This window comes from Capricornis sumatraensis, chromosome 1 (assembly GCF_032405125.1).
Source record: "Capricornis sumatraensis isolate serow.1 chromosome 1, serow.2, whole genome shotgun sequence".
In the NCBI taxonomy this organism is placed as follows: domain Eukaryota; kingdom Metazoa; phylum Chordata; class Mammalia; order Artiodactyla; family Bovidae; genus Capricornis; species Capricornis sumatraensis.
The window spans coordinates 192,670,943-192,684,581 of record NC_091069.1 but is presented as its reverse complement, the minus strand read 5'-3'; the positions used below and the strand labels follow the sequence as shown (position 1 = coordinate 192,684,581).

The 13,639-nt window shown below is 39.4% G+C and overlaps 1 protein-coding gene across 1 annotated transcript in view; it reads right to left on the bottom strand.

The window, feature by feature from the left end:
* CCDC39 (coiled-coil domain 39 molecular ruler complex subunit) overlaps positions 1 to 10,791 on the bottom strand; it is a 54,702-nt gene extending 43,911 nt beyond the window's left edge. The window contains exons 1-2 of the mRNA XM_068984689.1: positions 10,702 to 10,791; positions 1,641 to 1,760 (exon numbers count right to left, since the gene is read on the bottom strand). Coding sequence (XP_068840790.1) covers positions 1,641 to 1,760; positions 10,702 to 10,791 — 210 coding nt within the window. The remainder of the gene's footprint in view (positions 1 to 1,640; positions 1,761 to 10,701) is intronic.
* Positions 10,792 to 13,639: the final 2,848 nt, after the last annotated feature.

Here is a 13,639-nt window from a genome sequence, read left to right as displayed (position 1 = left end):
AGAGAGAGAGAACAGACCTATGGACACAGGAGTGGGGGAGGAGGGAAAAAAAAAACTAGACAGAAAATAACAAAGTTCCCACAAAATGTTTATATGACCTACTATTAATTCCACTTCCCTGAAACTTGCACATTAGATTTTGTGACTCAGTGTAGGCAGTGCTGCTTACTAGTTGTGAGAAAGACAGTTCATGGAATGTGCTAGGAAAAAATGTCAGCAGTTTTCAGTTTTGGTCTAGGGAAACTGTTGAAAACCAAAGTTTATCTACTGAGACTTTAAAAGAGAAAATTCATTTATTTAAAACTAAGAAATTAAATTAATATTAAAATACTTAGGAAATGGTATGCTTATAAGAATTGACCACATATCCAATAAAGAGAAATAATTTTAAAATAATATGTAAACAGTGATGGTTATAAATATGCCTTAGAGTATGTTAACATACAATGATGCCTTTGTGTTAAGTTTTACTTAATAAAATTGTATTTGTTGCCTACTGATCCTGTAGGACTTCAAAGTTATCAACAGTGGTATTGTTTTTACATTATTAAGGCTGTTAGTGTTGAAGGAAGTTTATTGTCTTTCATCTCTATTAGCCTACTTGAAGTTTGACTGTAATGAAATACACCTAAAGATCTCTGCTTCTAAAATCCCCAACTCAGTGGTATATAACTTGAGGAAAAGATGTTATCCTAAACTGTTTATTAACTACTAAATCACATCAGGATTCCAAAATCTTGGGATTGTTTTTAAAAGTTCATTAAATTTATAGCTTTCTAATGAGACTTGTAAAAACCCATGAAATAGTTACTTATCTATATTAATTATAAACTGGTATTAGAAACATGACTTGTTCAGTTTTAAGAATTACATATTTGTACTTTTTTTTTTTTTTACATATTTGTACTTAAAAAAAAAAAAGTTTGAGAGAAGCTAGTAAAGTCTCCAATACTGATTTACAGTGCTTTTGGATTTTCTGGGCATCATCAGGGAAAGAGATTCTTCACATGAACAGACTGTCCATAAAACAGATGCTTACTTAATTAATTACTCTGTTTTAATTTTTATTGTTTGTACTAATATTTCTAAAATGCATTGTACTGTCCCTAGTCACCTTAACTTCCTGAGCATAAATTAACTTTTCTATTATCTCAGGATTGTTATTATAAAATTCAGTCCTTAAACTATGCTAAAATATTGTGGTGTCCTTAGGGCTATTGAAGTGTGTTGACAGTTTGCCTCCTCTCAAAATCACTCCAGGAAGTTGTGCTGAAAATTTTTAAAGTAGACAGAAACTCTATTAGAATGTTTTATTAGATCTATTTCCACTTAGGCCATCATTTCTCTGCACTGCTGTCACTGCACCCTTCTCATATAATCAGCTGCCTAATATTATATCAGACTGTCTGAATGATGATATCTCCTGATGAATTAATTGTTCCTTGAATTTGGTGGCAGTAGAGTTCCTAAAAACCTTTTTTTCTACCTACTTTCAGGTTTAATGATTACATTCATAATCATTTAGTTATGTGAAACCTTATTATTATATCTCTAAAATCAAATCACAGATGTAAATGCAATGTGAAATGTTCCATGACTACACATGATACAATCAATGTAAATTTCAAACAGTATTTTACCTGGGTAAACAAGAACTCTTGCTTAACATTTTTGAAGTGAGAAGTCATAGCATTAATTCGATCTTCATAGTCACGTAGCTGATCTTGCATGGTTGACCTTTCATCTTGCAGCTTTGATAACTGTAAATAATAAATGCTATGATCAACCAAAGTCCTACTAAGTTTTTACCATATTAAAAAATATAAAATCAAAAGAAAATTAAATTTTCATTTACTTTGCTTCTTTCAATATCCATTTGAATTTCTAAAATCTACTGATCTTTTAAATGTTATAAAATAGTGTTGTGATTTAGAGATAACTGTGGGGAAAATTAGCACCATAATATCTGAACCATGAACTTCCAGATGTTCAAGCTGGTTTAGAAAAGGCAGAGGAACCAGAGATCAAATTGCCAACATCCGCTGGATCATCAAAAAAGCAAGAGAGTTCCAGAAAAACAACTATTTCTGCTTTATTGACTATGCCAAAGCCTTTGACTGTGTAGATCACAATAAACTGCGGAAATTCTGAAAGAGATGGGAATACCAGACCACCTGACCTGCCTCTTGAGAAATCTGTATGCAGGTCAGGAAGCAACAGTTGGAACTGGACATGGAACAACAGACTGGTTCCAAATAGGAAAAGGAGTACGTCAAGGCTGTATATTGTCACCCTGCTTATTTAACTTCTATGCAGAGTACATCATGAGAAACACTGGGCTGGATGAAGCACAAGCTGGAATCAAGATTGCCGGGAGAAATATCAATCACCTCAGATATGCAGATGACACCACCATTATGGCAGAAAGTGAAGAGGAATTAAAGAGCCTCTTGACACAAGTGAAAGAGGAGAATGAAAATGTTGGCTTAAAACTCAACATTCAGAAAACTAAGATCATGGCATCCGGCCCCATCACTTCATGAGAAATAGATGGGGAAACAGTGGAGACAGTGGCTGACTTTATTTTTGTGGGGCTCCAAAATCACTGCAGATGGTGACTGCAGCCATGAAATTAAAAGATGCTTACTCCTTGGAAGGAAAGTTATGACCAACCTAGATAGTATATTGAAAAGCAGAGACATTACTTTGCCGACTAAGGTCTGTCTAGTCAAGGGTATGGTTATTCCTGTGGTCATGTATGGATGTGAGAGTTGGACTGTGAAGAAGGCTGAGCGCCGAAGAATTGATGCTTTTGAACTGTGGTGTTGGAGAAGACTCTTGAGAGTCCCTTGGACTGCAAGGAGATCCAACCAGTCCATTCTAAAGGAGATCAGTCCTGGGTATTCATTGGAAGGACTGATGTTAAAGCTGAAACTCAAATACTTTGGCCACCTCATGCGAAGAGTTGACTCATTGGAAAAGACTCTGATGCTGGGAAGGATTGGGGGCAGGAGGAAAAGGGACGACAGAGGTTGAGATGGCTGGATGGCATCACCGACTTGATGGACATGAGTTTGAGTGAACTCTGGGAGTTGGTGATGGACAGGGAGGCCTGGTGTGCTGCGATTCATGGGGTCGCAAAGAGTCAGACATGACTGAGTGACAGAACTGAACTGAAGAAGAGTAAGAGAGTCCAGAGCTCACTCAGTCTTAGCCATGTGAGAACAGAGCCAGAAGGCAGCCATCTACAGGGCAGGAAGAGGGCTCTCACCCAATATATTCACCCAATATGGCACCCTGATCTTGACTTCTAGCCTTCAAAATTTTGAGAAATAAATGTCTGTTTTTTATTGAGTCTATGTTATTTCAGTAAAGCAACCCAAGCTAAGACACTGATTTAAATATAAAGGAATTTAAAGCTACAAGTTTTCTGTAAGATTTTTGCTGTTTTTCATTCCATGGACAGAGGAGCCTGGTGAGCTACAGTCTATGAAGTCCAAAGAGCTGGACACGAATGAGAACATATGGGTGTGGGTACGAAGTAGTCTCCTTTTACTGTTTTCTAAAAGGTGATTTTTTTCCCCTTTCAATGTCTCTTTAATATAAAGCTATCCAGATGCTGAGGGGCAGGGAAGCTTGGTGTGCTACACTCCAAGGGGGGACAAAGAGTTGGACATGACTGGGTGACTGAACAACAACAACAATTCAGAATATATTTCTGAGAAACTTGCCTAAGCATTTAAGATGTCTATCTTAGCTCAGACTGCCATAACAAAAAATCATAGACTGGGTGGCTAAAACAATGGAAGTTTATTTCTCTCAATTATGGAGGCTAGGAGGTCCAAGATCAAAGCGCCAGTCAATTTGGTTTCAGTGAAATTTTTCTTCCTGACTTGCAAATGACTGCCTTCTCACTGTGCCCTCACATGACAGAAAGAGCCCTGGTCTCTCTTCCTCTTCTTACAAGAGCACTAATCCCAGTGCAACCCCCTCTCCCCTATATCTTGTTGTCCTTGTTCAGTGGCTCAGTTATGACCAACTCTTTGCAACCCCATGGACTGCAGCATGTCAGGCTTCCCTGTCCTTCACTATCTCCCAGAGCTTGCTCAAACTCAAGTCCATTGAGTTGATGATGCCATCCAACCATCTCATTCTCTGTCGTCCCCTTCTCCTCCTGCCCTCAATCTTTCCCAGCATCAGGGCATCAGGGTCTTTTCCAATGAACTGGCTCTTTGCATCAGGTGACCAAAGTATTGGAGCCCCCCAGTCTAGAACTCCCAAAGGCCCTACCTCTAAAGACCACAGTCTCTCTTACTCTTCTGGTTGTTCAGTCATCCAGTCGTGTCCAACTGTTTGCAACTCCATGAACTGCAGCACACCAGGCTTCCCTGTCCCTCTTCATCTCCTGGAGTTTGCCCAAACTCATATTCATTGCATCGGTGATGCCATCCTGTCATTTCACGCTCTGATACCCTCTTCTCCTTCTGCTCTCAATCTTTCCCAGCAATAGGGACTTTTCCTATGAGTTGTCCGTTCACATGAGATGACCAAAATACTGGAGCTTCAGCTTCAGCAACAGTCCTTCCAGTGAATATTCAAGGTTGATCTCCCTTAAGATTGACTGGTTTAATCTCCTTCAGTCTAAGGGACATATAAGAGTTTTCTCCAGTACCACAGTTTGAAAGTATCAATTCTTTGGCATTCTGCCTTCTTTTTTTTTTTTTTTGAGGTTTTTTTTATAATTTTATTTTTACTTTACTTTACAATACTGTTTTGGTTTTGCCACACATTGACATGAATCCACCATGGGTGTATACGAGCTCCCAATCCTGAATCCCCCTCCCACCTCCCACCCCATATCATCCCTCTGGATCATCCCCATGCACCAGCCCCAAGCATCCTGTATCCTGTATCAAACATAGACTGGCACTTCGTTTCTCACATGATAGTAAACATGTTTCAATGCCATTCTCCCAAATCATCCCACCCTCTCCCTCTCCCTCTCCCTCAGAGTCTAAAAGTCCGTTCTGTACATCTGTGTCTCTTTTGCTGTCTCGCAAACAGGGTCATCATTACCATCTTTCTAAATTCCATATATATGTGTCAGTATACTGTATTGGTGTTTTTCTTTCTGGCTTACTTCACTCTGTATAATCGGCTCTAGTTTCATCCATCTCATTAGAACTGATTCAAATTTATTCTTTTTAATGGCTGAGTAATACTCCATTGTGTATATGTACCACAGTTTTCTTATCCATTCATCTGCTGATGGACATCTAGGTTGTTTCCATGTCCCCACTTGTAAAAGAATGAAACTAGATCACTTTCTAACACCACACACAAAAATAAACTCAAAATGGATTAAAGATCTAAATGTAAGACCAGAAACTATAAAACTCCTAGAGGAGAACATAGGCAAAACACTCTCTGACATAAATCACAGCAGGATCCTCTATGATCCATTCTGCCTTCTTTATGGTCCAGCTCTCACAACCATATGTGACAACTGGAAAGACCATAGCCTTGACTATACAGACCTTTGTTGGCAGAGTAATGTCTGTTTTTCAACACACTGTCTAGGTTTGTCATTGCTTTTCTGCCAAAAAGCAAACGTCTTCTGATTTCATGGCTGCAGTCACCATCTGCAGTGATTTTGGAGCCCAGCAAGAGGAAATCTGTCCCTACTTCCACATTTCCCCCCCTCTATTTGCCATGCAGTAATGGGGCCAGATGCCATGATCTTAGTTTTTTTTTAATATTTAGTCTTAAACAAGCTTATCACTCTCCTCCTTCACCCTCATCAAGAGGCTCTTTAGTTCCTCTTTTCTTTCTGTCATTAGCACGTATCTGAGGTTGTTGAGGTCCTGCTTATCTTGATTTCAGTTTGTAATTCACCCAGCCCAGCATTTCTCATGATATGCTCAGCGTATAGGTTAAACAAACAGGTGACAGCAGACCGCCCTGTTGTACTCCTTTCTCAATCTTGAACCAATCAGTTGTTCCCTACAGGGTTCTAACTGTTGCTTCTTGACCCACATACAGATTCCTCAAGAAGTAGGTAAGATGGTCTGGTATTCCCATCTCTCTAAGAGCTTTCCACAGTTTGTCATGATCCAAACAGTCAAAGGCTTTAGCACGGTCAATGAAATAGAGATAGATGTTTTTCTGAAATTCCCTTGCTTTCTCTATAATCCAGCAAATGTTGGCAATTTGATTTCTAGTTCCTCTTCCTTTTCTAAACCCAACTTGGAAATCTGAAAGTTCTTGGTTTGCATAATGCTGAAGCCCAGCATGTAAGATTTTAAGCATGACCTTACTAGCATGAGAGATGAGTGCAATTGTCCGATGGTTAGCAGATTCTTCGATACTACCCTTTGGTGGCTGGCATGAGGATCAACCTTTTCCAGGTTTCCTTCCTCTTTTTATAAGAACACTAATCCCAGTCCCCACCCCATCTAGACCACATCTAAACCTAACTGCCTCCCAAAGACCCCACCTCTAAAGACTATCACATTGGGAGTTAGGGCTTCAGCATATAAATTACTGGGAAAGGAACACAAACATTCAGTCCATAATAATGGAGAGTAATCTTTTAAACTGTTTATTATTAATTCTGTTGGCTTATGATCAGAAAATGTGACCTATAAAATTATCATTCATTTTTAATTATTGTAAATACATATAGCATAAAATTTACCATTTTAAACATTTTTCAGTGTATATTAAATACAATGGCATTATGTATATCCACACATTGTACAACCATCACTAGCATCCATTTCCAAAAATGTTTCATGCTTCCAAACTGAAATTCTGAATCCATTAAATACTAATCCCACATCCTCCTTATCTCCAGCCCCTGGAAAACACCATTCTACTTTATGCCTATGAATTTGACTACCCTAAGTTACCTCATATAGGTGGAATCATACCTTTGGTAATCATACCTTACCAAATCATATCAAGTATTTGACCTTATGTGTCCAGCTTATTTCACTTAGCATACTGTATTTAAGGTTAATCATTCATTTTTAGGTTTTTGCTCTGGTCTAGTACACAATCTACCTTTGTAAGTGCTTTATGAACATATACTTAAAGGATGTATGTTCTCTTTGTTTTTACTTTTGTTGTATTATTCATATATTGCATATCTTTATTTTTGCTCTGTGTGTGTGTGTGTGTGTGTGTGTGTGTGTGTGTGTGTGTGCGCATGCATTCAGTCACTCAGTCATGTCCCACTCTTTGTGACCACATGGACTGTAGCACACCAGTCTCCATTGTCCACGGAATTTTTCCAGCAAGAATACTAGAACATGTTTTTATTTTCTACTCCGGGGATCTTCCCAACCCAGGGATCAAATCTGGGTTTCTTGTGTCTCCTGCACTGGCAGGCAGATTCTTTACCTCTGCTCCACCTGGGAAGTCCAGATATTGAAGTACCTCACTGCATATTTTTGTCAAGGTCTACTAGCATTTATAATAGCTTTTACTTTTATGTATTTGGCTGTTGTGTTGTTTGGTACTTTATCACTTTTATTTTCTTTGTCAATTATGACTTTTATCACTGCATAATTAACCCAAAGCAAAAGAATCTGCTTTTTAAATTAAAGCATAATGATTAATTCTCCACAACTTGATAATTCCTTCCCCATAGAGCTCCCAAACAACATTTGACTGCCTCTTTCTTAAATATAAAAGGATATGCAAGGATCACCAGCTACTTATTGAAAACTTACATAATGTATGGGACATCAAGATAAAAAGATTCCAAAGAAAACAGATAATTCGGGACAAAAAAGACAAGAACTAAAGACACACACATACATACACACTCAGATTGTAATTGATAATATACTCCTAAAACAAGACCATGTGACACAAAAAAGCAACAAGCACATAACCTGAAAATTTTAAATATGATTGATATAGTTGCCAAAATTAAAGCTGCTATATAAAGATGAAACAAAACTCTAAAAGCTTCCAGAGAATGAAAAAGTAACCTACAAAGAAATGGAAATCAATTTAAAAAAATAAGAACTGGAAATCATTTTAATGTAAGATTATTCACCATCAACACTGCTTGAAAGACAATAGGGCAAAATTCTTGATAAATTCTGTGGAAATTGTATTTTTAATCTAGATTTTTTAATCCAGCCAAATTATCATCAAATGTGAAGATAAAAATATTTTCAGATTCAGAGTGTTTACCTCACATAGACACTTCTTAGGGAGACACAAGAAAGTAGTTCATCAAAATAAGGGAATGTCTCAAGAAAAAAAGAAGATATATATGTAGGAAATAGACCATCAACCAAGTAAAAGAATAAAGTGAATTCACAGGTTAACAGTTGGGAAATAGGCTTTCAGAAAAACAGTCCACTTTGGGAAACACAGGATTCCAGGAGGAAGTAGTAAGGCAGAGAGAAAGTATCTTGATGATCCGATACTATGATTTAAGGAATATAAAGTTAAAGCAGGCAGTGCAAGGAACCAGACTGGCAAAGCACAGTACTGTGGGCCCTTCTTGAAACAACCATACATGAAAAGTATCCAACCAGTCAAAAGATGAATCAAAAGTGAAAATTTCAAAATAAGATCAACTTAGTAAAGTAGCTGTATAAAAGACCATTAAATCATATTAAATATAAAATTAAGACTAAACACTTATAGTAAATTAAGAGCATTGAATAGAATGCATATAAAATAAACCTTGATAATATAAAAATAATAAAACCACTATTTTTAATGGTGAAAAGAAGGTAGCAGAAAGGGTAGGAGGGCTAATCTCTTCATTTCAAAGATGCAAAATGAAAGATCAGGGAGTCAACTCATACTGTCTACAAATGAAGCAAAGAATTTTTTTAGAAACACTTAATTTAACCATTTCATTTTTCTTATTTAGTTTTTCTTAAGGTTACAGAAATTTTTTCACAACCACTATCTCTTATAACCAAGTAACATTCACTGATAGTCAATAATTTCTTTCATCTTCTCCTCTTAAACACAAGTAAAATTAAATTTCTATGCTAAAAATAGCACATGTAATAGGATCTAATTTTTATAATATTCCTGTCTTTTTTGTCTATATACCTGTAGATCATGATGTCTAGGATATTTGTTTAAAGCCATGATAGTCATATATATGGTTAACAGTGAGTATTTTGGGGAGAGAATATCTTGTATTTTTTATTTTATACCCTTCTCTTCTGTTTGAATATTTGAAACTTTCAAGAGTTGCTTTTTTAATATCAGAGTTTATTAGGTGATGTGATTATGGTCCTCATTATTCTTTAATTGTTCTTCAATATTTTTTAAAATAGCTAATTCAAGGAATAAGTATATAAAATCCTGTAAGACATATTATGGCAATAATACCCAAAACGAACATTTTAATGGAACTTAACCTATATTAATGTCCTTAGAGCAGTATAACAACCTTGTGAAATGATTGTTTTACTTATCTCCAGTTTATGTAAGAAGAAGAAACTGACTCAACGCTGATATACAGGATCTGAACCCAGGACTGGATACTTATTAACATTATTATTCCTCAGTATTCAGTGCTAGATCTCTTATATTTCCCAATGTAGTTCTTCACTTAAAAAGCAAAATCTAAAACCATCTAATTAGATATAAGTAAATAAGTAAGAATATTTTTAAAAATATATTTTCAAGAAGCAGAGCGGAGGACTTTCATTTTCATTTCTCAGAGGAGAGAAGACCTTGTCTTCCATTCTCTAAAGCAGTGTAAGCATCATAGGTTCTTCTTGGACTCTTCCACACAACACATTGTCATGTGATGGAGCATTAGACTCAAGGTCTTTAAAAGTTTCCTGAGCTGGTTACAGTTTTTAACAACTGCCATGCTTTGGTTGCAAGCTGGTTAAAATACTCCTTTGTTGTTGTTTAGTCACAGTCCTGTCGGACTCTTTGCGACCCGCAAGAACTACACCCACCAGGCTTCTCTGTCCACGGAAGGATTTCTCAGACAAGAATACTGGAGTGGGTTGCTATTATTGCTTCTCCAGGGGATCTTCTGGATCCAGGGATGGAACCGCCTCTCCTCCATTGGCAGGCGAATTCTTTACCGCTGAGCCACCAGGGAATCCCCCAAATACTCCTTGCAACGTAAAATATTTATACTGTTCTATGACAACTTAGTCTCACTTTGAAAAGCTGTAAACTGCACACTGAACATACTTACTAGAACATCCCTCTTGAAAACATTTCCTCGAGTCATTTCAAATATCATAGGAAGAAACTCAAAAAGAAAAGTCAACCATACGTGTTTCGTTTACAAACATCCGCAAATAACTGTTGCTACGCAAATCTCAAAAGTCACTTTGCAAACCGCGCTTAATTCTGAGGCAGGAAAACGCTGGCGCTTTTCCCCTCTACTACTCAGGAGGTTGCAAATGAGTGCAAGAAGTGGAAGAGGAGGGAGTAAAGATTCAGACTTTATTCTCTTGTATACCAATTATCGTTTCAATTGGATTGACTGATATCAACGCTTAGCAAGTACCGAAAAGGGCTAGCAGGTGAGCAAAGAGATGGTACCGAAAAGGTAAACCAAGAAAAGATGGCATTAGGGAAGGAACGAGAGAAATAAAAGTTTGGGTATTTCTGCCAACCAAAAAAGTCCCCCCAGAGCCCCCCTCTCCCCTCGCCCGCCCCACCTTGCCTTCTTCACCTGATCCTTACCTGCTCTTCCAGTGTCTTGTTCTCCTCGTTCGCCACCGGGATAGCGAACCCATCCTCCCAGCGCAGCTCCGCCAGGAATTCACTACTCATGATGACAAATAGATAGGGGACCTCAGAAAAAGTGCAGAAGAACGAGCCACCTTCTCATTTCACCCGTGAGCGGCACCTGAGGCAACCCCAGGAACTCGCAAAGCTCCGGAGTAGTTGCTACCCGAGCTCTAGCAACCGTTTCGCGCCCTTAGTTACCAAACCGGAAGCGCTCAGGTCCTGAGGCAAAACTTCCGGTCGAGAACACTCCCTGAATCCAGGGAAACTTTTTCTTCTTGAGCACCCAGGGAAGAGAATCAATTTACTCTTCCAGAGGTTCCTTCGGAGAAGTCAATGGCACCCCACTCTAGCACTCTTGCCTGGAAAATCCCATGGCCGGAGGAGTCTGGTGGGCCGCAGTCCATGGGGTCGATAAGAGTCGGACACGACTGAGCTACTTCACTTTCACTTTTCACTTTCATGCATTGGAGAAGGAAATGGCAACCCACTCCACTGTTCTCGCCTGGAGAATCCCAGGGACGGGGCAAGCTTGTGGGCTGCCGTCTACGGGGTCGCAGAGTCGGACACGACTGAAGCGACTTAGCAGCAGCAGTAGCAGCAGAGGTTCCTTGGGGTTGCCAGGTGCCGGCATAACAGTCCTTCAACGTGCAGCTCGGGATAACCCCCATCTGCGGTCCCGGGGGCTGTAAAATCCGGCGCCTGCGGTCTCCCGGGGGCCGCAAGGCACAGATCCGCACTGCTCCAGGCGGCAGATGAAAGCTGACGAAAAGAATGTTCAAGTGGCGTTTGAGTTTCATTAGAAGGTGAAATCTCGGTAGACTGAAGTAGACAGGGATTTTGAAGCAGAATTAACTCCCTGGAAACATTGCTGGATGTTTTGATCCTCGTCTGATTTAACTTCTGGTTTTCCAGCTTACAGTCTTAGCCAGCCGCAAGACGTGAACTGCGCAGAGGCGGCTGACCTGCAGCGCAGAGTTCCTACACCTTTATTTTCTTTACATTTTCATTTGTTAACATGTGTAAAATCTTTAACTCAGCACAAAAACTTGTATTGCTTCCTAATCTCGAAAAAGGAAATCTAGAATGGCAAACACGTCAATTAACTCATTTGGATTACCTACTTGGCACCGGTAGGTGTTTGAGTTTATGCCCTGTGTTGTAGAGCTTCTCAGAACTGGAAAGGACAAAACAGTGAACTAATTTAATCCCTTCAGTTCCTAGATAATAAACTGAAGCTCCCTGAAGAGGGTAAGTGGACAGAACCAGACAGAACCTAAACTAAGATACAGGTCTCAAACTATGCTTTCTGCAATGAGGGGTGTTCTTGGCTGGAATACTGTCTACCACTGCATGTGAAAGTGGAAGTTGCTCAGTTGTGTCCAACTCTTTGCAACCCAATGGACTATAGCCTGTCAGGCTCCTCTGTCCATGGCATTCTCTAAGCCAGAATACTGGAATGGGTAGCCGGTCCCTTCTCCAGGGGATCTTCCCAACCCAGAGATCAAACCCAGATCTCCTGAATTGCAGGCAGATTCTTTACGGAGAGCCACCAGGGAAACCCCTACCATCCTGAGGATCAGATAATTTTGCTTATCCAATAGTTCACTTATCTGTTGCTTTTTTCCCCTTTTCTGAGTTTTATTTTAGCTGTTCGTAGTTAAACATTTATAAAGTTTAAATATATATCCTCATATACTCAGGAACCAGAGATCAAATTGCCAAACTCCTCTGGATTCTCAAAAAAGCAAGAGAGTTCCAGAAAAACAACTATTTCTGCTTTATTGGCTATGCCAAAGCCTTTGACTATGTGGATCACAATAAACTGGAAAATTCTGAAAGAGATGGGAATACCAGACCACCTGACCTGCCTCCTGAGAAACCTGTATGCAGGTCAGGAAGCAACAGTTGGAACTGGACATGGAACAACAGACTGGTTCCAAATAGGAAAAGGAGTACGTCAAGGCTGTATATTGTTACCCTGCTCATTTAACTTCTATGCAGAGTACATCATGAGAAACGCTGAGCTGGAAGAAACACAAGCTGGAGTCAAGATTGCTGGAAGAAATATCAATAACCTCAGATATGCAGATGACACTACCCTTATGACAGAAAGTGAAGAACTAAAGAGCCTCTTGATGAAAGTGAAAGAGGAGAATGAAAAAGTTGGCTTAAAGCTCAACATTCAGAAAACGAAGATCATGGATGGCATCTGGTCCCATCACTTCATGGCAAATAGATGGGGAAACAGTGGAGACAGTGGCTGACTTTATTTTTCTGGGCTCCAAAATCACTGCAGATGGTGACTGCAGCCATGAAATTAAAAGACGCTTACTCCTTGGAAGGAAAGTTATGACCAACCTAGACAGCATATTCAAAAGCAGAGACATTACTTTGTCAACAAAGGTCCATCTAGTCAAGGCTGTGGTTTTTCCAGTGGTCATGTATGGATGTGAGAGTTGGACTATAAAGAAAGCTGAGTGCCAAAGAATTGATGCTTTTGAACTGTGGTGTTGGAGAAGACTCTTGAGAGTCCCTGGGACTGCAAGGAGATCCAACCAGTCCATCCTAAAGGAGCTCAGTCCTGGGTGTTCATTGGTAGGTCTGATGCTGAAGCTGAAACTCCAATACTTTGGCCACCTGATGTGAAGAGCTGACTCATTTGAAAAGACCCTGATGCTGGGAAAGATTGACGGCAAGAGGAGAAGGGGACAACAGAGGATGAGATGGTTGGATGGCATCACCAACTCAATGGACATGGGTTTGGGTGGACTCCAGTTGTTGGTGATGGACAGAGAGGCCTGGCATGCTGTGGTTCATGGAGTCACAAAGAGTTGGACGCAACTGAGCGACTGAACTGAACTGAACTGACTTATCACCTTAACACTTTTTT